Below are 26,748 nucleotides of genomic sequence, written 5' to 3' on the forward strand. Positions count from 1 at the left end.
CAAAAGGACAGGGAGCTGAGACAGAAGATCATCTTCATGGAGGCAGCGCTCCAACCCACCCTGGATCCTTGCCGAGAGTCATCTGGCAGGTGTGAGTCTTCCCCACAGCCCTCAACATTCAAGAACTGTGGGTCAAAAAAAAAATCAGCCACGGACGCCTCTTGTAAGTCTTCAAAATAAAAAAAGAGTGTTGCATCCCCAGAGCAAACCCCGAGCTAGCCATAAAAGATCTTTGGCATACTTGGTATTGTCAGTACTGTCAGCACCAAGACAATCCCAGTATGGTACCCACAGCTCACAAAGATCTGGAGTGATGCTCTTAAGGACCCGATGGGCAAAGGCACCGAGTCGACGGTACCAACAGACAAAGATAGGAGCCAGAAGTCCAGTAAGAAGATGCTGCTGGTACGCACTGTACTGTACACAATCATTGTTGCCCCATCTGGCACTGGAGCGGTTTTGATGCATGGCTAGAAAGGGTTAAATATCTTGCAAAATATATAGGCCACAGAAGACATGTGGAGAGGTAATATTATGTTTTTGTGTATTTACATATGTATGAGTAGAGTGGACAATGTAGTCAACTGTCCCTGTCTATGGTGTATTCTGATAATTCAGAGGTCAAAAGAACATCCTATCATGTAAATGAATTGCAAACATGGGATATCTCTGTATTCATCTCTCTTTGAAATGTACTGTGAATGGTGGAGGAACAAGCAAATGGCCTTATGTTAATTCGTATAGCTAAGCACTAGTGGTGGACCTCCTTCAAAGTCATCCTAATTACCTTTTGTTCCCTGAGGAATTTCAACTTGTCAAAAGACATGAAATTATATAAAAGATCCTTGGGTCCTGATTCTGTCATCTCAGATCTGCCCAGGCTTCAACGGGGGAAGTTTGAGTTGCAAGACTGAGGTCCCAGTTAAGCTGGTATGCCTGAATATGAGATTTGAACATTGGACTATGACCTATGAACTGAATTCTAAAGGAACTCTTTGCAGCTACAAAGCTCACCATCTCTGCTATGAATCTGTACCTCAATGAATTGAACTCATGTCTTTATGTATACTGGTATTTTAACCAGCACCAAATGAGATCCACCCACTATCATAGGGATTGAAAGCGGTTGGACGCTTTGGGAGGAAAGCCTATTAGTCAGCCACACTACAGTTTCAGATTGCCAGTTATCAAGGCTTAATGGCGAAATAACTGTGTTAACTATTCAAAATTTAACAACTTTATTGAGCAGCTCCCAGAGTCACAGCACAACTAGTTCCGAGTATCATCCAGAAAGGGCAGCTAGTAGCCAAAACAACACTACAGTCTGCCCTCAATGCAGCTGACACAGCAGCTTGGTCCACCTCCATGGCAGTGGTTATGTGACATGCATTGGGGTTACGCCTTTTGGGCTTCCCTAAAGAGGTGCAGTTGACTGTCAAAGACCTTCCCTTTGAAGGAACTAAGTTCTTTACAGAGAATATGGATGCATATCTATAGACCCTGAAGTATTCCAGGGCCACTCTCTGCTCATTAGGGATCTACATGGACAAAAGAGAAAATTTAGTTTGCAGCCCCAACATAAATCATGTACCTCTCAATAAAAGACTCAGCGCTTTTATGAACCTCAGAGAAAGAAATCTAGGTTCCACAAGCACAAACCATCAGGCCTACAGCCTTCCATGTCACTATCCTCCACCTCCAAACATCAATTTTGACGTGTTGGTCAAGGAGTTGACAGACCACTCCCCTCAACAGCTACAGCTGACCAACATATCCTACCCTTTTGGCTACTGTCTTACCAAGTTCCACAGCACCTGGGAATGCATAGCATCAGACCGATGCATCTTTGAAATTATTTGCAATGGGTATTGCATCCACTTTAGCTCCTTCCCCCATCCACAGCACCCTTCCCCATCCCTCTTCAGGGACCCTTCTCAGGAGAGTTTACTACCACAAGAAATAGATCACCTCCTTCTGTTAGGAGCCATAGAACCAGTACCTCAACATCTATGAGGCAAAGGTTTTTACTCTTGCTATTCCCTAATACCTAAGAGCTGTCAACAAGTTTGTCAAAGCTCTAAAATTCAAGATGGTCACTCTAGCAACGATTATTTCAACACTGGAACAGGGACGTTTCTGATTTGGTTTTTGGTCCTCAACCTTCAGGAGGTCTATTTTCATATCTCAATCCTATTGTCCCACAGACGATTCCTCAAATTTACCCTAAGACAAGACCACTATCAGTACAGGGTACTCCCCTTCAGGCTATCATCGGCTCTAAGAGTATTCTCCAAGGTTCTCTCAGTGGTGGCCTCACCTATGCTCTCATGGTATCATGATCTACCCCTCCCTGGATGATTGCTTCCTTATAGCTTGGTCCACAAGGCTTGCTGGGTTATCAAAACTGGAATGGAACTAGGCCTGGAATCAAAACTGGAATGGAACAACACCCAGAAATCAACCCTCACTCCCGTGCAATTCACAGGAGCCAACCTCAGCTTCTTATAGGCCAGAGCACTTGTACCTCAATGCAGGTTCCTCTTCTTGGCCACTCTCATAGAGACTGTACAAAACAGCCCCCAGTATCATCCAGACACTGCCTTCAACTTTTGGGGCATATGGGAGTAGGCACAGCAGTAGTACCACTTGCTACGCTTCGCATGCAGTATCTCCAGATGTGGTTCACCTCAGTTTACAGACCAAACAGACAGACTAGACAAACCTCTGTCATGACCCACCAAGGTCAAGATATCCCTGGACTGGTGGAAAAACCCAGCAAATGTTTGCAAAGGGATCCTCTTTTAGCAAACTTCCCCATTTCTCCTTCTCACTACTGATCCATCCATATGAGGCACGCATCTAAAAAACCTTACAACACAATGTAACTGGTCATTCATAGAGATATCCCTCCACATCAACCTCCTCAAGCTCAGGGCGATCAGAAGTATGTGCGCTGTGCACCCATTTCCTTCCACCGATCAAGGAAACACACATGAGAAGACAACATAGCATGTATGTATGACTCTGGCGAACAAAGTGTAAAAAAATAATTAGGAAGGCCAAAAAAGAATTTGAAGAACATAAGTGACTTGCCAGAAGATGTCAGATCATTAGATCGATCACTACCCGCCAATCTGGGTTGTTTTCCATGCCCATTTAAAGTAGGACAAGAAGTAGTAAATTTAATCTGGATCAAAGGAGATTTAGGTTAGTTATTAGGAAAAAAAATTCTAGCTATAAGAATAGTTAAAACTCAGATAGGTTTCCAAGGGAGGCTGGAAGGGTCATTGAAGGGTTCTAGGAACAGGTTAGACAAATGCCTGTTGGGATAGTCTAGGTATACTTAGTCCTGCCTCACAGAATGGTGCTAGATTAGATGACTTCTTGAGATCCCTTCCAACCCTAAATTTCTATGTTTCTATGATAATTCTGAAAAAAATATGGTCCAGTGAAATTCATGGACTTATTAGTCGTTTATAGGGTAAAGAGATGTGCGCTGAAATGCCTGTTAATAGGCAACAGGTGTGCAGCTTCAGATTTGCCTTTTTTATCATCTGTATTAAATGAGCTGCCCACTCTACTTCAGCAGTCTCCAGACCCAGAAATGCAGCTGTATTATTTTAGACCTACTTTATTCAGATAACTTAGTTATCCTCTCACCCACACAAGAAGTTTCCCAAAACAGCTGGAAACTCCTATGATCAGATCAATTAATAGACCCCAGAAATAGGTGAGAAAAAAACCCACAACTAATTATGGTATTTTGAAGAGAGGGAAATTAAATGAAAAGCAGAGAATAAACCCTATCCAAGACAATGCCTACAGTACAAAGGATGAAAGCCATGAGTGAAATTCGTGCTTAATCAGAGGCTCAGCACAAGACTTTTCAACCATTCAACATCTCCCACCGACAAAGCACTGTCCCACTGGCGCTTTTCATTGGTAAAACTTTTGTCGATCCAGATGTGTTTTTTTTCACATCCCTGACTGACAAAAGTTTTACAGACAAAAGTGAAGTGTAGACATAGCCTAAGATTGCACATTTTAAGTGGGTGACACCAGTGATAAAAGTTTTATAGCCAGGTTGCTGTTTTCAGTTCGACCCATACAACTCCACTGCATTTCACTAGGTTTGCACACATGTACCTGACTGGCTCTGTATTTGGAATTTAATAAACAATTCTATTGATGATGAACAAGAAAACATAGAATGAGCTCACTCCCTCATAGCTGTATTCAATGTGCAGAGCTAACAGGGCAGAAGTGAAGTGTATGTTAGCAACTGCAGTGAGAAGATATGACTGTCTAAATATACACGAGGAGAGGATCTGTGGAATAAGAAAGGTGTTTTTATATAATTACTTTTTAGAGTAGAACCTCATTGATGATACACTGAACATAAATGAAACCCTTAGCATATATTGAAGCAGCCTCTGAATGGGAGAGTTGGCAGGCTTCACAGGAACAGCCTTTGAACAGTTTGAATTGGCAGTGCTATATTCTGGCAGGAGGGAAACTTGGCTTAGTACATCAGGATTTCCCTTCACTTTTAAGCTATAAGAAAACATAAATCCCTCTCCTCCCCCATTTGGGAATAGAAGATTCAGAACATGAAACCATTTTTCTGCTCTGAGAGTAGCTGAGGTTTCAGCATACCAATAAGAGTCCCAACCAGACAAAACTATAGAAAGTAACAAAATGAATGAGAAACACTGAAGATTTTTTAATTAAAGAGCAGAAGACACAAATTAACCTTGTTAGGAAATTCATATTTAATAGACTATTTTATTTTATTTTATTTTATTTTATTCAATGACGGAAATTAAAGGTGATTAAAAGATAAGCAAAATGTGAGACCACATCACAGCAATATCACTGCTCATAGCGAACTTGTGATGTTGAATATGTGCTTTTAGTGTACAGAAGTTTTCAGTTCACAGTTACAGTACCTTTATCAAGCAGTACAGTTGGGTCTCATGAGCCTTATGGAAATGAAATCTAGGAAATTACTGTAAAACTAAAGAAAATATTCATACATGAAATCCTGTAAAAATATATCCTACTAGAATTCTAGAACCTACTTTTAAGACTCCTTCATATAAGGAAATACTGGAGAAAAGGAAACAACTACTCGAGTGTGCAGAACAAAGAAATTACAAGGAAAAATCAAGGTAAGTGGTATATCATTTTCCATATAAAAATAACTCTCCCTTTGTGTGAGACAAGGTGGGTGAGGTAATATCTTTTATTTCACCACCTTCTGTTGGTGAGAGAGACAAGTTTTGTGCTACACAATGCTTTTCCTCAGGTCTGAGAAAAGTACTTAGAGTATCACAGACCTTATCTACACCTCAATATAACCCACACCTGTGAGTGATGTAAGTTACACCTACCTAAGCACTGGTGTAGACAGCGCTATGTTGGCTGGAGAGCTCCTAGTGCAGATGCTCTAAGCCAATGGGAGAGACCTCTCCCATTGACTTAATTACTCCAGCTCCTGCAAACGGCAGTAGCTATGTCAGCAGGAGAAGTCCTCCCACTGATATAGCACTGTCCACACTGGCACTTAGGTCGGTGTAACTTATGTCTCTCGCAGGAGTTGGTGGTTTATTCACATCCCTGAGCAACATAATTTATACTGACCTGAGCTGTAGTGTCTACATAGACATAGTGTAGATGTAGCGTCAGATAAGTACAAGATCAAACAGTTTAGCATAAGTACTTAATACATATTCTAAGGGACCATTCAAGGTGAAGTGGGCCTGTTAACACCCCTGTAGTCATAGGAGAAAGAGTGGGGTTAGTGGGTAATAAGCTATAAGCTATAAATTCGGTGACTTTATTAAGACCATGATTTTTAGTGCCTACCAAAGTTGTGAATTTAAGCCCCCAGGCTCACAGGAAACCTGCACAACACTTTCAAAAGACGAGCCCAGGAGTTTAAATTCATAACTGTGCTAGACACTAAAAATCATGGCCTTAATAAAGACACTGGATTTATCGCTTATTGCAGCAATCTGTAACACACTAACTCCCTTTTTGTCCTGGACTGCAGAGGTGTTAATGGGCCACTTCCTTTTGAATAGTCCCTCTAGCGCTCCAGCCCCTGCAAGGGGAAGCTCTGATCCACATGCTGAAAAGCCCCAGAAATTCAGCATATCTTGTCCTTTCATAGGCAGGTTCATGTGATATTAAACAATGCTTCTGAATTTAAGTTTCCCTGAAGTGAAGGACTGAGGAGTCTGACTACATTGTGTTTGTTGCCACTAAGGACATGGCCTGTTTTCATTATGGGTGTCTGACACATTTGGTTAATCACTGCCCTAAGAGGAGGCAGGCTGCCTGGGGGAATGGTGACCTCATCCCTGGGAATGTGGGGGTTTCTAAGAGTAAAACACAGGGTAGGGTGGCTGTGGCAGAGGCTGGGTCCGAACAAGCTCCAGATGTCTCTGGGGATGTTGAGTCTTGGGGTTGTGCCCCCTTTACAACGCAGGGGAGATGGCATTACTGGTTGCAGCTATTGAGCCTACTGCAAAATGGATGCTGAGCCTCTTGCTGTGGAATCTGTGGCCTTGGCAGAGGATTCTGGCTTGCTGGCAAAGCCTCAAAGCAAAAAAAGGCCATTGAAGCTGGAGGGGACTCCAGTTTCTCAGGGTTCTGCAAAGCAGGCTAGTTTGGTCAGTGCAGTTGGAAGCACAATTTTGAGGGTGGTTCTTTGGTTGGGGATGTGGAGAATTCTCAGGTATTGCCCCCTCACTTCCAGAACCCCTCCAGCCTCTCTGAGGATCCCATCTCGAAGTTGGTATGAGGGATGATGAGGTCACAGAGTCTTTGGGTCTTGTACTCCCTGAGCGGGGATATACTCTCGATACTATTTCTGGTTTTCTATTGTAGGTTTCTGGTTGAGACTAAGGGGAAACACGGAGTAGAGATGGCAGATTGGTTTCCAGGCCTTAACCTGTTTTTGTGGTCTGCTCAGTACTAAGAGTTGTGTCTGTGTGTCTGAGATTGACAAACAGAAGCAGTACGGGTTGAAAAAATGGATGACTGGAGTGCATGTGTCTTTGACCAGTGGAAGTGTTAGGGGTTAACAGATATAGGAGAAGCTGGTGTTTTTGTTTTTGGAGATTTTTTCTTTGTCTTTTTTTTTTTTTCTGATGAGTATTGGTCTGATGGACAATTGTGTATGTGGATCTCTGAATGTAAATGTGTGCAGGTACATTAAAAAATGTATGGCTCTTCTTGAGTACCGGTCCCATAAAAAGGTGGAGGTTTCATTTTTGCAAGAGACTCACATAGATGCAGGCAACCAAATGGATTGGCTTGCTGATTGGACAGGGGTGTGTGTTGGGGTACCCGTCCTACACGAGTCCTGAAGGGGTTAAGGTAGCTAGCTGGGCCAGTTAACTTCCCAGGCTGCACCTGGAGGAGGAACCAAGGAGTAGGGATTAATTAGATGAGGTTTAGCTGGATGAGAACAGAAAGTGCCTGTATGAAGGTCAGTAACTAAGAGCAGCCAGGGGTTTCATGGAGGGAGTCTGCAGTCACTCCCTTGGAGAAGGGAGGTGTGCTGGGGGCTATAGAAGCAATTATCCTACAGTTACTCCCTGGGAGGAGAGAATTTAGTTTGGCAAACCTAGAGAGGGGTTTCAGAGTAGCAGCTCTGTTAGTCTGTATCCGTGAAAAGAAAAGGAGACTTGTGGCACCTTAGAGACTAACAAATTTATTACAGCATAAGCTTTCGTGAGCGACAACTCACTTCATTGGATGCATACAGTGGAAAATATAGTGGGGAGATTTTATATACACAGAGAACATGAAACAATGGGTGTTACCATACAGACTGTAACAAGAGTGATCAGGAAAGGTGAGCTACTACCAGCAGGAGGGTGGAGGGATTGGGGGTGACCTTTTGTAGTGATAATCAAGGTGGGTCATTTCCAGCACTTTACAAGAACAGTAGGAGGGGAAATAAACAAGGGGAAATAGTTTTACTTTGTGTAATGACACATCCACTCCCAGTCTTTATTCAAGCCTAAGTTAATAGTATCCAGTTTGCAAATTAATTCCAATTCAGCAGTCTCTCGTTGGAGTCTGTTTTTGAAGTTTTTTTGTTGAAGAATTGCCACTTTTAGGTCTGTAATCGAGTGACCAAAGAGTTTGAAGTGTTTTCCGACTGGTTTTTGAATGTTATAATTCTTGACGTCTGATTTGTGTCCATTTATTCTTTTATGTAGAGATTGTCCAGTTTGGCCAATGTACATGGCAGAGGGGCAGAGCCAGAAAGGTAGGAAGGGCTCAGAAAAAGTAGAAAGGCATGTGATAGTGTGGATCTTGAGTGCTGAAGTGAGGATCGCTGATCTGGAACCCAGAATAAAGGGCAGGCCAGGGTTCCCCTACCAGCCACTAAGGAAGTGGCACAGACCATGCAGTGGAGAGTGGATTGCCTGGGACAGTTTGCCCTGAAAAAATTTTATGGCCTGGAAGGGGAGGACCCCAGTGACCTGGAAGGAGCACCTGGGGTTGCAGAGATGGGTGGAGAGACCATCAGAGGAGGGTGCAACACCTAGAAGGAGCCAGTCCCTAGCGAATAGCAGGAGGTGCCCCTGGTGGTGAGTGAACCCCGTGATAGTGAGGTTTTTTTGGAGTCATGGGTCCACTGCAGGTCCAGTGTTTGCCATTTTTTGTGTGGACAAGGTGAACCCTGATTTGGTGGTTGTGTAGGAAGTTGTTCCAGGCCATTTATTGACAGTTTGAGCTACTTCTGAACGTTATCATCTTTTTAAAAAATTAATGTCTAGTCTCCTACTGGCAGGGAAGTTGGTGTGGTTTTTTTTAAAGTTTGGATTCTGATTGAACAAATTGTTTGACTAGTGTTTTAATTTTGGAGGGTGATTTTAATTGAACTCTTAATGAGAGATTGGATAGGAATCATCTGGAACTACATCTACTGTCTGCTCAGCAATGTACAACTCTTTTACAGGCATCTGACCTGACTGATGTGTGATGATATTTTCACCCGTATGCTCAGCAGTACACCTGGTTGAGTGCCAGTACTAGTTCTTTCTCACTGGTCTGCTTGGACCATTTTTATGATTTTACTCATCACTTGTTTCTTTTGCTTTCTAGTTGTATTGTCCCTACTGGGATTTCAGATCAAAGTTTGGTCTTATTTGTGTTGTTTCTTCCTTCCGTGCAAGACTATCTCCCATACTGGAATTTTAACACTTACCTTCTGCAAGATGTTCACTTTTTGGACTCTTTCAGTTATTTTGGGGGAGCCTTAGTCACCTCAAAGGATGTTTTCCCCTCTTTGAGGCAATGGTAGTAGGTGAGTAAAGTTAATATTAAATGTTTTTGTTAGCAATACATGCAACAGACAACCGTGGGTCTTCACCAGAGCACGGAGGAGTTAGAGTTGGAGATTTTAGAACTTGAAAAAGCCTTTCAGGGAAGTCATGATGCTGGGTTGTATGAGCTCTTGAAATATAAAAAACAGCTCTTATGGGACTTGTTGGATAGCAAAGTTCGGGGTGCAGTGGTTAAAGCCCAATTTCAGGGCCTTTCTCAAATGGATGTGCCTAATCAGTTTTTCTTTGGCCTGGCAAAGAAACATGCAGAATGGAAGATATTGGCAGTTTTAAGATGTCGTCAGGCCAAGTGCTTTCAGATCTTGTGGAGATTAGGCATTCTGCTGTGATTTTTTTTTCTCAGACCAGTATGTACCAGAGCCTGTGTTCATTTGAGACTCATCAGCTCCTTGTATGTCTTCCTAGGATCTGAATGTTGGATGGGGACAGACTTGAACAGGACCTGACAGTCAAAATTGACTTCTGCTCTAAATGGCTTTGCTCAAGGAAAGGCACTTGTTATTGATGGTTTTCCTATTGAGTTTTATAAGGCCTTTTGGATCCTTGCTACAGGTTTTTCAGGAAGGCATCAGAGAGAAGATATTGACACTCAGTTGTTGTTGAGCAGTTCTTACCCTGTCGCCTAAGAAGGCAGACATTGGGAAGGTGAAGAATTGGAGACGTGTGTACCTGCTTTGCTCCAACTATAAACTTTTTTCTAAGGTTGGCAAACAGACTGAAAACTGTGATTGATTTACTCATTCACCCTGATCAGACCATTGCATTCACAAATTTTCAATCATCTTTTCCTATTGCAGGGTGTAATTTTGGCCTCAAAAATGTTTAGTTTGCACATTGGGTTGATTTTCCTTGATCAAAAGAAGGCTTTTGATTGTGTAGATCATGGATTTGTTTTGCACTCTTTGTGCTTTTGGTTTGGACCCATGTTTGTCTCTTACATTCAGTTACTGTATTATGGAATCTATAGTCTACTTAAGGTGAATGCTGTTTTGAGCACCCTCTTTCCAATCTGTAAGGGAATCAGACAGGGTTGTTCCCTGTCTGGTTTACTGTATGTTCTTTCTATTGAGCCTCTGTTATGGATGTTGTGAAAGTGTCTTTCTGGCCTTTCTCTCCCTGTTCCAGCTTCTACTCTGGTGAAAGTCTCCAAATATGCTGACCATGTGACTATTTATTACTCATGATTGTATTGTCCAGGTTTTGACTGAATGTCAACACCTTTTGAGCAGACTTCTCAGCTTGCATAAATTTTTATTTTAAGTGGGATGAGCAACACACTTCTGCTGTGGTCTTGGGTGATCTCCGTCTCCCTGACTTTGCCTGGGGGGCTATTCTGGGGCCAAACTGTCTCTAAGGCACTGGGAATTATGCTGGGACCAGAGGATATTTTGGGTCAGAGTTGGGAAGGAGTTATTGAAAAGTTGGAGCGGAGATTGCAAAGGTGGAAGTGGCATTTGCCAGGACTCTTTTAAGGGTGGGTGTTAGCTGTTGATTAATTTCAATTAACTCACGTGATTAACTCAAAAAAATCATTTTAATCGCACTGTTAAATAATAAAATACAAATTGAAATGTATTAAATATTTTTGGATGTCTTTCTATATTTTCAAATATATTGATTTCAATTAAACACAGACTACAAAGTGTACAGTGCTCACTTTTTATTATTTTTTATTACAAATATTGCACTGTAAAAATGATAAACAAAAGAAATAGTGTTTTTCAATTCACCTCATACAAGTACTGTAGTGCAATCTCTTTATTGTGAAAGTGCAACTTACAAATGTACATTTTTTTGTTACGTAACTGCACTCAAAAACAGAACATTATAAAACTTTAGAGTGTACAAGTCCACTCAGTCCTACTTCTTGTTCAGTCAATCACTAAGAGAAACAAGTTTGTTTACATTTATGGGAGATAATGCTGCCCTCTTCTTATTTACAATCTCACCTGAAAGTGAGAACAGGCATTTGCTTGGTACTTTTGTGGCCGGCATTGCAATATATTTACGTACCAGATATGCTAAACATTCATATGCCCCTTCATGCTTTGGCCACCATTCCAGAGGACATGCTTCCATGCTGATAATGCTCATTTAAAAAATAATGCTTTAATTAAATTTGTGACTGAACTTCTTGGGGGAGAATTATTTGTCTCGTGCTCTGTTTTACCGATATTCTGACATACATTTCATGTTATAGCAGTCTCGGCTGATGATCCTGCACATGTTGTTCATTTTAAGAACACTTTTGCTGCAGATTTGATGAAATACAAAGAAGGTACAAATGTGAAGTTTCTAAAGATAGCTACAGCACTTGACCCAAGATTTAAGAATCTGAAGTCCCTTCCAAAATTTGAGAGAGGAGAGGTGTGGGGCATACCTTGAGAAGTCTTAAAAGAGCAACACTCTGATGTGGAAACTACAGAACCCAAACCACCAAAAAGAAAATCAACTTTCTGCTGGTGGCATCTGACTCAGATGATGAAAATGACAATGCATCGTTCCACTCTGCTTTGGATTGTTATCAAGCAGAACCCGTCATCAGCATGGATGCATGTCCTCTGGAATGGTGGCCAAAGCATGAAGGGGCATATGAATGTTTAGCGTTTCTGGCAAGTAAATACCTTGCAATGCCAAAAGAAGTAGGATAAGTGGACTTGTAGGCTCTAAAGTTTTACATTGTTTTATTTTTGAATATAGTTATTTTTGTACATAATTCTACATTTGTGAGTTCAACTTTCATGATAAAGAGATTGCACTACAGTACTTGTATGAGGTGAATTGACAAATACTATTTCGTTTGTGTTTTTACAGTGAAAATATTTGTAATAAAAATAAATATAAAGTTAGCACTTCATACTTTGTATTCTGTGTTGTAATTGAAATCAATATATTTGAAAATGTAGAAAAACATCCAAAATATTTGAACAAATGGTATTCTGTTATTGTTTAAAAGTGTGATTAATCGCGATAACATTTTTTAATTGCTTGACAGCCCTAGTTGTTAATAATTTAGTTGCTTCTATGTTGTGGCATAGGTGTATTGGTTTGCATCCCCCTTCACTCTTCACAGAAAAAGTTCAGAAGTTTCCTTTGGACTTTTCTGGGATGGCCATCATTGGCAGAGGCAGAATATTTTGTTTCTGCCCGTTGTGGAAGAAGGTTAAGGTCTCACTGATTTTTCTGAGCAGAATCGCTACTTTTCGGTTACAATCTCTCCAGCAGCTATTTGTGGATGAACCTGTTTCGTGGAAGCAACTCTTTGATTTTCTTCAGAAGGTAGCAGGTTTGGGTTTTGATCAGGAACTTTATTTGTTTGACCCTGGGTGCCTCATTTTTGAAGTTTATCTGGTTTTTATCAAAGACTTTTTAATGGTTGGAGATTTTTTTTAAGCTCTGGCCACAGGATAGGTGGCTGGAGTTCTCAGGGCTGCCTATGGAACCTTTTGTTTATAACCCTGCAGTGAGGATTCCTAGTCTTATTTCTAGGAGTCTTGTCTCTTCCTTTACTGCAACAGGTGTAATGAAACTGATTCATTTAATTGATTTTACTAATTTTATATTGGCCTCAGCAAATTTCTTGGCTTGGTTTTCATTCTGCTCACTGGGTTTCTCAGTTTTTATCAGAGGTAAAATCAGCCCTTCCTAGGGGCAAAATTGTCAGCCTAGACAGTTGCCTTCTTGAGTGAGCCATTCTTGATTATACCCATGTATCTATTTTCTTGCCTGTTGCTCCTGCTGTGGTTTGGGATGTTGACAAGCCTGGCAGCTTGCTTGCCTTCAGTGGATCTTCTTTACTTTTACTAGCTCAGGCCATAAGTCACTGTACATGCTTGTGGTAAAGATTTGTCATTTTCAAACACTGGTTGATTATCCTGATACAGTATGGAAGCCAGCTTCTGATAATGGACTCCAGTCAGCCAGCCAGCCTGGTAAACTGTACACAAGCCTCCGATTGCGAAAAGGATAGGTGATCTCCAGTGGAGAATTCTTCATTGGGCTATCTCTACAAATGTGTTTGTGCATCATTTGATTCTGGAGGTCTTCGTGTTGTGTCCTTTTTGTGACACAAAGGACACTGTTTTTCATCTGTTTCTTGTTTCAGGTTACAGCTGTTGTTTGTTTTAAGTCAGGCTATTTTTTGGTTATTGTCCTTTGATTTTTCTCCTTCTGTATTGTTACTGTTAACACAGATCTGTTTGTGAATCTATACTTATGCCTTGCAAACTTCATTCTGGGTCATGCAAAGATGGCCATTTTAAGAAATAGATGGTGTAAATTATTAGGTACTGGGGTTTCCAATATTCTTTGGGTTTTTTAGATGTTATAGTGGTTTTATGCCTTCATTTGATGTTAAGGTATTCTACTATTATAAGCAATTTGGATCAATTTATTCAGCAATTGCCTATTGGAAATGCATTTTGTACTATTCAGGGTGGGTCATTATTTTTGAATTTGTATTCTTGTTTTCACTGTTTCTGTACTGATTTTATTAAAAATGTTTTAAAAGTTAAAAAGTCTCTCATTCACACACCCATACACCTCCATAGTCTCTTTCTTCTTTACACGGTTTCTGTCCCTCACCTTCCCCACCTTCCCCTTTCCCCTGAGTTGGACTTGTAAAGAGAAGTTTATGTCGAATACTTTTTGTAAACACACAAACTGTAAAAGCATGGTCAGTATTTGCAAGTACTATTTAAATGCTGGTGCTCCCTCTTGTGGGCTTAACTAAAGAGAGAAAAGTTAGTTAACTAGATCCAAACACTGGGAAGTATTGCACTCCCTAGTATTAGCTCAGTTGGAGATTATTGCAAGTGTAAAAGAGCAGGAAATCTTGATTTCAGAAACCTTTGTTTTCAACAGTTAGGTGATCAAAAATGGCCAAGAACTTATACTAGTTAGCAATAGAGGAAAGATGCTATACAGTAATACTTCTACTCTCTAAAACTGATTGCAGTATTGATGTTATAGAAGGAACGTGTATGTTGGTTATCCTTCTCTCTCTCTCACCCATACATATTATGAAAATATTATGTATACATCTGGGCAACTCCATGAAGAATAAAGTGCATTGTGCCCTGGAAATAATTGTTGGGATTTTTTTGTTTGTATTTTTACAGGAAAGAATTGTGAATACTGAAAGGAAAATAGATGTTTCATAGGAAATATAGTTTGTGTGCAATGCTAGAAAGCAAATTAAAACTCAGTTCACCATAAACTTTTAAACAAATAAACACATTTCATCCAGCACTTCCCAGTTCCCTTTCTTGCTTTGTTTTCAGACTGTAGCAACCTCAAAAGTCAAATAATTCATGAGTATTTGGGTTTTTTTATTTCATTTACTGCAAAGCATGGTGGTGAGTTTGTAAAGTGGGAGATGGACCTGAGACCCACCAAACTCATCTCATCTAAAGGCTACTGAACAGCTTTTAATTCCTATGTGGAGCTGGACTCTCTTCAAACTAGTGGCCTACAGCTGAAAGACTCTGTAGGCTATTGGCAATATTCTAAGGTAGCCAGTACCCAATTAGTGCCAACTTAAAATAAGGTAACAGATAAATATAGTCCATATCAAAACACTATGTTAAAAAGAACAAAAAGCTTGCAAAGTCAAGCCAATATGCTTGCGAAGCAAAACTTAGGAAATGCTAGAAGAAAGGTTGCCTATAGAATCTCAATATTGCTCCCCTGCTGAAGCAGGGTTTAAACCCAACAGCTTCACATCCACAGCCCTTCTTCTCCTGGAACTAGAGGAGTAATTACTAAGGATATGTCTACACTACAAAATTAGGTCAAATTTTTAGAAAGCGATTTTATACAGTCGATTGTGTGTGTCCCCACTTAAAACCATTAAGTTGGCAGAGTGCGTCCACAGTACCGAGGCTAGTGTCGACTTCCAGAGCGTTGCACTGTGGGTAGCTATCCCACAGTTCCCGCAGTCTCCGCTGCCCATTGGAATTCTGGGTTGAGATCCCAATGCCTGATGGGGCAAAAAACATTGTCGCGGGTGGTTCTGGGTCTATGTCGTCAGGTCCCCATTTCCTCCCTCTCTCCGTGAAAGCAACAGCAGACAATTGTTTCACACCTTTTTCATGTGTTACCCATGCAGACGCCATACCACGGCAAGCATGGAGCCCACTCAGCTCACCGTCACCGTACATCTTCTGGGTGCTGGCAGACGTGGGACTGCATTGCTATACAGCAGCAGCTCATTGCCTTGTGGCAGCAGACAGTGCAGTACGACTGGTAGCCATCCTCGCCATCGCCTGGGTGCTCTGGCTGGCCTTGGTCAGGTCAGGGGTGCCTGGGCAGACATGGGTGCTCGTGGCGGACCTCAATAAAGTCTGTCGGGATGCCTGCACATTAATGGGAGTGACTCAGGTCATTCTCTTCTTTAAGTTTTGTCTAATGGAGATTTAGTTCTGCCTGGAATATTGGCAGAGGGATAGCTCTCCCAGCCAGCAGCACTGTCTGCTGCCAGCCTATCCCTCCCTCCCTCCATGAAAGCAATGGGCGACAATCGTTTCGTGCCTTTTTCCGTGCGGGTGCCATATTGCTGTCAGCATCATCATCCACCTGCCGTGTCCACTGCCACTCTGCTCTCCCTGCTCACACCATACCAAGGCAAGCATGGAGCCCGCTCAGATCACTGCGGCAGTTGTGACTGCTCTAAACACCACACGCTTTATCATGCAGTATATGCAGAACCAGCACCTGCAAAAGCAGGCACGGAGGCGACGGCAGCGCGGTGAGGAGAGTGATGAGGATATGGACACAGACTTCTCTCAAAGTATGGGCCCCAGCAATTTGGCCATCATGGTGGTAATGGGGCAGGCTCATGCCATGGAACGCTAATTCTGGGCCCGGGAAACAAGGGCAGACTGGTGGGACCGCAATGTTGCAGGTCTGGGACGATTCCCAATGGCTGCAAAACTTTCGTATGCATAAGGGCACTTTCATGGAACTTTGTGACTTGCTTTCCCCTGCCCTGAAGTGCCAGAATACCAAGATGAGAGCAGCCCTTACAGTTCACAAGTGAGTGGCAATGGCCCTCTGGAAGCTTGCAATGCCAGACAGCTACCGGTCAGTCGGGAATCAATTTGGAGTGGGCAAATCTACTGTGGGGGCTTCTGTGATGCAAGTAGCCAGCACGATCACTGAGCTGCTGCTATCAAGGGTAATGACTCTGGGAAATGTGCAGGTCATAGTGGATGGCTTTGCTGCAATGGGATTCCCTAACTGTGGTGGGGCGATAGACGGAACGCATATCCCTATCTTGGCACCGGAGCACCAAGGCAGCCAGTACATAAACTGAAAGGGGTACTTTTCAATCGTGCTGCAAGCACTAGTGGATCACAAGGGATGTTTCACCAACATCAACGTGGGATGGCTGGGAAAGGTACATGACACTCACATCTTTAGGAACTCTGGTCTGTGGGAATGGCTGCAGCAAGGGACTTACTTTCCAGATCAGAAAATAACTGTTGGGGATGTTGAAATGCCTATAGTTATCCTTGGAGACCCAGCCTAGCCCTTAAGGCCATGGCTCATGAAGCCGTACACAGGCAGCCTGGACAGTAGTCAAGAGCTGTTCAACTATAGGCTGAGCAAGTGCAGAATGGTGGTAGAATGTGCATTTGGACTTTTAAAAGCGTGCTGGTGCAGTTTACTGATTCGGTTATATGTCAGCGAAACCAATATTCCCCTTGTGGAGCACACAGCAAGCAGTAATAACAATCTGTGTGAGAGTAAGGGGGAGACGTTTATGGCAGGGTGGGAGGTTAAGGCAAATCGCCTGGCTGCTGATTACGCACAGCCAGACACCAGAGTGGTTAGAAGAGCACAGCAGGGTGCGTTGCGCATCAGAGAAGCTTTGAAAACCAGTTTCATGACTTGGCCAGACTACGGTGTGACACTTCTGTTTGTTTCTTAATGAAAACCCGCCCCCTTGGTTCACTCTATTTTCCTGTAAGCCAATCGCTCTCCCCTCCCCTCTTTGATCACCGCTTGCAGAGGCAATAAAGTAATTGTTGTTTCAAATTCATGCATTCTTTATTAATTCGTCACACAAATTGGGGGATAACTGCCAAGGTAGCCCGGGAGGGGTGGGGTAGGAGGGAAGTACCGAGTGGGGTGGGGGAAGACGGAAGGACAAGGCCACACTGCACTGCAAAACTTATTGAATGCCAGCTTTCTGTTGCCTGGACAGTCCTCTGGGGTGGAGTGGTTGGATGGCTGGAGACCCCCCCACCGCATTCTTGGGCATCTGGGTGAGGAGGCTATGGAACTAGGGGAGGAGGGTGGTAGGTTACACAGGGGCTGCAGCGCCGGTCTGTGCTCCTGCTGCCTTTCCTGCACTCAACCATACGCCGGAGCATATCAGTTTGATACTCCAGTAGCCTCAGCATTGCATCCTGCCTCCTCTCATCACGCTGATGTCACCTCTCCTCTCGCTCATCCCTCCTCTCCTCTCACTCATCCCTCCTGTCCTCGCGTTCATTTTGTGCTTTCCTGGACTCTGACATTGTCTCCCTCAACGCATTGTGCTGGGCTCTTTCAGCGTGGGATGCCTGCATGAGCTCAGAGAACATTTCATCGCAAGTGCTTTTTTTTTTCGGCTTCTAATCTTTGATAGCCTCTGGGACGGAGATGATAGGGGGAGAGTTGAAACATTTGCAGCTGCAGGAGGGAAAAAAGGGAGATTAGTCTTTAAAAAGAGACATTTTAGAGAACAATGGGTAGACTCATGGTGAACCAAGCTGTTAACATTACATAGCATGTGTGGTTTCTTTACAAGGTCGCATTTTGCCTCTTATATTGAGGGCCTGCTGGTATGGTGTGAGAGATCACACTGGCGGGCAGCAGAATTCAGCTTGCAGCAGCCATTGTAAGCCACAGTCTTTTGGCTTCTTTAACCTTCCTAACATGTGGGAATGGTTTCAAAGAGCAGCACCCTCATTTCACATACCAAGCACCCGTTGGGTTGGCCATTTAAAAGGAGGGCTGTGATTTTCGGGTTAACATGCAGCACAAACCCAACTAACCCTCCTCCCACCCCAATTCTCTGGGATGATCGCTTCACCCCTCCTCTCACCATGTGGCTAACAGCGGGGATGATTTCTGTTCAGCCACAGGCAAACAGCCCAGCAGGAACGGCCACCTCTGAATGTCCCCTTAATAAAATTCCCCTATTTAAACCAGGTGACCATGAATGATATCACTCTCTTGAGGATAACACAGAGAGATAAAGAATGGATGTTGCTTGAATGCCAGAAAACACCGGGACCATACGCTGCTATGCTTTTTTATGCAATGATTCCAGACTACGTGCTGCTGGACTGCCATGGTAAAGTATCCTGCCATGGAGGACAGAATAAGGCTGCCCTCCCCAGAAACCTTTTGCAAAGCTTTGGGAGTACATCCAGGAGAGCTTCATTGAGATGTCACTGGAGGATTTCGGCTCCATCCCCATACACGTTAACAGACTTTTCTAGTAGCTGTACTGGCCGCAAATGCATCCCAAGTCTTCAGGGCAAATTAATCATTAAACATGCTTGCTTTTAAATTTTGTATTATATTACAAAGGTATACTCACCAGAGGTCCCTTCTCTGCCTTCTAGGTCCAGGAGCCCACCTTTGGTGGGTTGGGAGGGTACTAGATCCAGGGTGAGAAACAGTTGCTGGCTGTTGGGGAAAACGGTTTCTACGCTTGCTTACTGTGCTTCAACCTCCTCCTCCTCATCTTCCTTGTCCACAAAATCTGCATCCTTGTTGTGTGAGAGTCCACTGACAGAGTCCACGCACAGGGCTGGGGTAGTTGTAGGGGCACCCCCTAGAATGGCATGCAGCTCATCATAGAAGCGGTATGTCTGGGGCTCTGATCCGGAGCGGCCGTTTGCATCTCTGGTTTTTTGGTAGGTTTGCCTGAGCTCCTTAAGTTTCACATGGCACTGCTGCAGGTCCCTGTTATAGCCTCTGTCCTTCATGCCCTTAGAGATTTTTAAAAATATTTTGGAATTTCATCTTTTGGAACGGAGTTCTAATAGCACGGATTTGTCTCCCCATACAGCAATCAGATCCAGTACCTCCCGTTCAGTTCATGCTGGAGCTCTTTTGCGATTCTGGGACTGCATGGTCACCTGCGCTGAAGAGCTCTGCATGGTCACCTGTGCTGATCAGCTCACCATGCTGGCCAAACAGGAAGTGAAATTCAAAAGTTTGCGGGGCTTTTCCTGTCTACCTGGCCAGTGCATCTGAGTTGAGAGTGCTGTCCAGAGCGGTCACAGTGGAGCACTCTGGGATAGCTCCCGGAGGCCAATACAGTCGAATTGTGTCAACACTACCCCAAATTCGACCCAGCGAGGTCGATTTCAGCGCTAATCCACTCTTTGGGGAGGAGTATAGAAACTGGTTTTAAGAACCCTTAAAGTCGGAAAAAATGGCTTCGTAGTGTGGACGGGTGCAGGGCTAAACCGATCTAACGCTGCTAAATCTGACCTAACCTCGTAGTATAGACCAGGGCTAATAGAAGTAGGCTGCTATCCTACTCCAATTCCAAGAGGAAGACAGAACTTTTTATGGGTTACACAACTATTTGTGATCCAAAAGGGGAATATTGAGTACCAGGATCCTTGGGTTCTATTTCTGGCAGAGTGGTGTAGTCTAGGGGCTGTGGTTACAGACAGTATTACCAAGCACATAGATTAGACACTTTTATTCTGAAATGCACTATGACAAGTGCATGCAATTTGGTTCAGCCATATTAGTTGCCTGGGTTCTTTTACCAGCTTTGCCTGAAATGACCTTGTACTGTCACTTATATGTAAATTGGAGGAATGGTACCTTCTTGCATCCTACGGTAAGGATGATGGACCTTAGTAAATATTAAGGGTTGTAAAATACTCACAACTTAACACAAATCAGTAGAAATGAAATTTAGGAATTGCCTGCCATAGCAGATCAGACCTATGGTTCATCTAGCCAGGTATCCCATCTCTGAGAGCAGTACCAGATGCTTCACAGCATAGTGCAAGAAACCCCACATTAGGCAGGTGAAACCAGTTCTGTTTATCTGCTGGCTCCCATCCCAGGGCATCTTTCCCTAGGCTTCAATGGCTCTCATCCTCCCCTAATACTATATACAGGCAGATCTGATATGAATCTATGTATATGGCAGCTCTATCTTCAACAAGACCTCTTCTAATTTTTATTTACTTAGCTACTATATTTGCTTACCAAGTATTTCCATCAGTCAATGAAATTCCTTTTGCTATTTGATTAGCACTCACCAGAAAGGTCTTGCTTGTTCATTTTATTCCAGTCCGTTTTACCCCATCCCCTATTTTTAAGGGACAATGGTAGTTTTCTTCTCATCTTCTTAAAGAGGCAATTCCACTTCTTTTTTTCTTGATTCTTTAAATTAAATCCAAACCAGTTCATACTTGGACAAAGTTTAAGTTTAACAATTTTAATGATAATCCTAATGTTCTAGCATCAGAAAATTATGCAATGGGATACACTTCCATTAGGTGAAATTAAAGACAGAATTTCTAATATTGTTGATGGAGAACTGCATACCTAATTATCCCTCCCACAGCACTGTAAATGTGAAGATTTGATATGCTTCAGTTTTTTATCAGTTGTAAATAACTGCCGATGTTTTATGGTATTACATGAAGCAGAATTAAACTACCATAAAGTTTGTGTGTGGTGCTAATTGCAATTTAACTGCATGGTCATTACAAGATATTTTAATTAACGCAATCATCATACTGTGGCATACAAACTGTGCCTAATAGCATGCTGAATATATGACAGTAGGGTTGACTGAACTGTGAGAATTGGAATTCTACCAATTTTTGAGATTTTCCCCCCACCCTAAATATTCTGCAGTATTTGTTTAAGCAAATTCAGTCCAAACACATGAAAACACTTATGGTTTTAATCTTGTTTAGTTTAATTTCTGTAGAAGATTTTATCCCTCTCCCTTCTTCCACATACCTGAGGTATTTTATTCCCTCTTTGAGATCTTTCCCCAGAGATTTGTAAATCCCTACACTCATCAGAGATCTTTCAGAGATCTAAATTCTGACTTTCCCCTCTCTATCAGAATACAGGGCTGGTTCTAGAGTCCCATTACTGGGTGGGGGTGGGGGCAAGTGGGAGTTTTTCAGCTTTTGGATGTTACTATTTAAAAAAACAAACAACATTCCAGGGGCTAGTTAGACTCCTGGAAAATATTGGATTATACGATTTAAAAAAATTAAAATGTAGCTACTGTGTCAGTATTTTGTTGTTTTGTATAACTTATATAAAGGATGAAGACTCTCCAATCTCCTGTTCCACTGCTTAAAATGGCATAACTTTATACATATTTTGGACTTTCTGATAATAATTTGGGGGTCCCTTGAAGATTTTTTGGGAAGGGGGAAAATATCTCCCCCATAACCTCCCCCCTCCCCCCAGTACCTAACCTGCCAGAATATGTTTAAGGAAAATGGAATGCAGGCCTTTTCATCTTAAAATCATATTACTTATTTGCAGAATAGGCTTCTGGAGACAAGATAATGCAGAATAGGCCTCTGGAGACATGAATTTTTCATTTGCACAACAGTTTAATGAAGTAACAGAGTGACAACAAGGAATGAGCTAGTGAGGAAAGGCAGTAGTAAATTCAGTGCACGTGTACAATTAATGGTTCAAAAATGACAGCCACCAGTGAACATTTAGAAAAGACAGATTGGATGCAGTGGACTGAATGATAGGAGTATGCAAGTCTGAGTTTCTCAGATATACCAAGAAAATAAGAAGAGTTAAATTTGTAGACAGAGTCTGGTAGCAAGACTAGGGTTGCCAGGCATCCGGTTTTGGACTGGAATGCCCGGTTGAAAAGGGATCATGGCGGCTCCGGTCAACACTGCTGACCGGGCTGTTAAAAGTCTGGTCAGCGGTGCAGCGGGGCTAAGGCAGGCTTCCTGCTTGGCCTGGCTCCGCACAGCTCCCGGAAGCAGCCGGCATGTCCCTGCAGCCTCTAGGTGGAGGGGCAATCAGGGAAATGCCGCGTGCTGCCCCCACTCCAGCACCAGCTCTGCAGCTTCCATTGGCTGGTAACCATGGCCAGTGGGAGCTGCCAAGGCGGCACCTGCAGGCACAGGCCGCGTGCAGAGCCCCTGGCTTCTCCACATAGCCACAGCGACATGCCAGCCACTTCCAGGAGCTGCGGGGAGCCAAGGCAGTCAGGGAGCCTGCCTTAGCCCCACTGCACTGCTGACTGGGAACTGCCTGAGGTAAGCACCGCCTGGCTGGAGCCTGTGTCCTGATCCCCCTCATGCACACCAACCCCTGCCCCAGCCCTGCATCCCCTCGCACACCCTTACACCCTCCCAGAGCCCACATTCCAACTCCCTGCCCCAGCCCTGCACCACCTCGCACACCCTTACAGCCTCCTAGAGCCCACACCCCTGCCCCAGCCCTGAGCCCCCATCCCAGAGCCTGCACCCCGCACCTCCTCCCACACCCCAACTCCCTGCCCCAGTCCTAAGCTCCCTCCTGCACTCCAAACCTCTTATTCCTGGACCCACCCCAGAGCCCACACCCCCCAGCCAGAGCCTGCACCCCCTCCCTTACCCCAACGCCCAGCCCTGAGCCTGCTCCCACACTCCAAACCCTCGGCCCCAGCCCAGAGCCCCCTCCTGGACCTGAAAACCCTCATCCCCAGCTTCACCCCAGAGCCTGCACCCCCAGTGGAGTCCTCAACCCCCTCCTGCACCCCAACTCCATGCTCCAGCCCAGAACCCCCTCTTGTACCCTGAAACCCTCATTTCTGGCCCCACCCGGGAGCCTCCACCCCCAGCCGGAGCCCTCACCCACTCCCACACCCCAGCCCCAACCCAGTGAGTGTGAGTGAAGGTGAGGGAGAATGAGTGATGGCGGGAGGGGGGATGGAGTGAGTGGGGGGCAGGGCCTTTGAGATGTGGCAGGGCAGGGACAGGGCGTTTGAGAAGGGGCTGGGCAGGGGTGTTTGGTTTTGTGCAATTATAAAGTTGGCAAACCTAAGCAGGACCTTGAGCATCAGAGACTGGAAGAAGCTACCTGTAGCTAAGAATATCATCAAATGGCATGCATGTTGCATAGCGCAGGTGCTCATCTCACAGAAGCAATGTACCAGCAGGTATTTAGGAGTTCGTCCACTCAGTGTTGAAAGTCAGTGGGGACTTAGGCTCCCAAGTCAGTTAGGCATTGCAACTTTGATCAGAGTGATGACTAAATACCTTTAAAAATCTGGACTTAAGAAACTTTCATAAGCACCAGTGAGGTTACTCTTTCAGCTGTGTGAGATACTATCATTAATATAAGTGAGTTGTTCAGCTTTTTTATTATTTATTGTTACTGATTATTGAATGCTGGCGTAATGCAGTAGGAACATTTTCTAGAATATGTCTATTTTCAGTTTTTATATCTATAAATTTTTTCCATCATTTTGAAATAAATTTGTTTCTAAAGTAGTCAGTTCATGTGGTATTTTTTTTTATTCTGTTTGTCTATGGTACAGTTAGGCAGTTGAGGATATATTTATTTTTTTAAAGGAATTTTTGAAGCCCAGAGTTTTTTTTCTAGTATGGCTACACATTTTCCATTAAAATATTTAATTTCTTGAAATATTGTATCTACCCTCCCTTCAGTCCTTCCTCTGAAAAATTAAAACACCAGGTCAGAAACTTTTAGCTGGGGTTCCAGGCATTACATTTTGAAATATTCTCTATAATAAATATTAACTATCATCCAGATCTGTCTAGTTGTGGGAATTAGTGGATGTTTTCCTAACTATTTGTTCTTCCCTTTCCACCCAGAGTATAATATGTTGAGGCTCTGTTGCTAGATCAACAAGTAGGCATGGATGTAGACACTATTCCTTTACCCTCTTTCAGAAATAAACGTAGCAGATATTTATTCATATATTTGCCACTAGATCTAAATGTAAAACATTTTTCCATTTTCTGTATTTGGATCCAAATCCTTATTTTTCCAGACATCTGGTTACTCAAAAATACAACTCGGTGTAGTTGAAGGCTTTTTCTGTGTCAGTGACAATGCTGATTCTTGCCTTTTAGACTGGGCTAAGTAAGTACAATTTACATAAGTCTTAGGTTTCTTTTTGATACACATTGGGGTGATAACCTGTCTGATCCTGGTGTATTAATATTTAATCACATATTCTTATCTGATTTCTAATTCTCTAGCAAATGTTATGCTCCTTTTAATATGGAAATCAGTCCATAAACCTCGAATCATGAGTGAGAGGAATAGTAGCTTGCAGCAGGTGTCAGCTCTCTATCTTATATTGCAGGCAAGGAACCCCCACCACAAACTTTTGCTTAAAATAGGGACCAGCTTCTCTTTTGAATATTTTATTACTTGTCACGGTAGTGTTTTGTGAGGAGTGGGGAAATTTGGATGTGTCCTAGCTATGGAAGTTGGATCCTGAGAAGTGGGGCTTCCTGTCCCCTTCCTTTCCTTCCCTCTTCTTTTATGAAATTGATTGTTTATAGGAACCATATTTCTAAAATAATTCACATATATTAGTCTTTCAGTAATACATTGGTACACACAAGGTACAGGACCATGAGTCTAATTAATATCTTGTCTAGGGTGTGACCCTTAGTTTGGAGCATCTCCTATTTAATACATATATATATTGCCATGATTTGTACCTCAGTGACTAATAGGAATAATGTAATATAATGGTGAACTGATAGCCTCTTTAATACAAAAGTTATAACATAGTGCCAAATATTACTAAAAGAAAATGTGGGTTCATATTATTATTTATTATATTTGTATTGCTGTAGTTGCCCTAGTCAAGGACCCCATTGTGCTAGGCACTGTACAAACACAGAACAAGCAAGCAAATACAAAAAAAAAAGATGGTCTTTACCCCAAGAAGTTTACAATCTAACTGTAAGTCAAGAGATAACAGATGGATAAAGATAGATGGTCAAGGACAATGAGACAATATTGGTCAGCATGATAGGCAGTTGTCTCAGCATATGTATTTATATCTGTTTGTCAGAGACAGATATGTAAGTTTCTTGGTATTAATAGAATTTATTATCTGAACTAGATGTAATTAAACTTACATTTTGCATGACAGCAATGCAAGTCTCCATTCTAATAACTGTTCAGAATGTGATATAGTAACTGCACTGAACATGCTACATTGATCCAATCATAAAGGAATCACTAAGCTTTTACACATTTTTACTTGATGTACATAAAGGAAAAATAAGATTAAGTTGCTGTCTCCAGCATTCAGCAGGTTCCTTAATTACTTTAACTATCTGTATAACACTGAAACTCCCAGATGTGAAGGTCTCTCGGGAAAACTGCAGTTAATTAAATACATATTGGCGAGTCCTGGCTTCTTGAGGACACTCTGGTATCTCATTCCTTCTTTGTGTCTCACCATTTGTATTTATAGTGGAAGCAGCTAACAACCTTGTTTGCTGAATTGGGTACATGAAATATGGATAGTAGGTTTGACCAGTCCCATACTCATCGAAACTCTGGCCAACCTTTCTAATATGGCCATGGGGTCTGGCCCTCATTCTTAATAAAATCAGAGTTAAAATCAAAGTTAAACTAAGAGGTAGGTTATTGTACTATTCTAAACTGGTGGCATTATTTATTTATTTTTCCCCATATGCCTTTTATTGTCTTTAGGTAAACAAGATATGTGGTCATCCTGTGAGAAAGCTGACACTGTCCCCCAGTTATTCTGATCAGAACAAAGATAATCAAGGGATGAAGATGTCTGCAAGAGACCATGAAGAAACACTGGCCAACAGAAGAAAGTAAGACATTAGTTTTACAGCCAGAAAGAAAGAAGAAAGTAAGCCATTAATTTTACAACAGAATAGATTGTATTCAATATAACGAAATGCATTAGTAGAGAATAAGAGATTGAAAAGAATGCAGCTTTACATTTCAATGGTACTACATGCTCTATTACATTTGTAAAATGTAGTCATTTTATAAGACCTAGATTTTTGTTTACTGAAATAATGGATGAATGGGCAGGGACATTTACTGTGGTTTAAAGCATTTAGAAGATTTGACAGTGCTTCTAAAACATCAGCTATATCTGGGTGGGTATTAATGTGTGTGTGTGTGAGAGAGAGAGAGAGCCTGCATAATATAGTTTAATTGGCATAGCAATGTGGATTACCAAATGTGTCAAAATGATTGTCCCTTTTAAAGTTCCTATTTAGCCTATTTGTATGATGAGGCTAGTGCTGAACTGATCAGAAATAGGAGAGGGAATGGGTTTGTTCTCACATACTCTCCTTTCTAGTGCACTAAATGCAATAACTGAGAACCT

At 42.6% G+C, this 26,748-nt stretch overlaps 1 protein-coding gene across 1 annotated transcript in view; it reads left to right on the top strand.

The window, feature by feature from the left end:
* Positions 1–26,748, top strand: part of GPC5 (glypican 5) — a 545,513-nt gene that overhangs the window by 166,701 nt on the left and 352,064 nt on the right. Inside the window, exon 4 of the mRNA XM_037913674.2 lies at positions 26,091–26,221. Within this exon, the coding sequence (XP_037769602.2) occupies positions 26,091–26,221 (131 nt within the window). The remainder of the gene's footprint in view (positions 1–26,090; positions 26,222–26,748) is intronic.

Source organism: Chelonia mydas, chromosome 1 (genome assembly GCF_015237465.2).
Source record: "Chelonia mydas isolate rCheMyd1 chromosome 1, rCheMyd1.pri.v2, whole genome shotgun sequence".
NCBI classification, from domain to species: Eukaryota; Metazoa; Chordata; order Testudines; family Cheloniidae; genus Chelonia; species Chelonia mydas.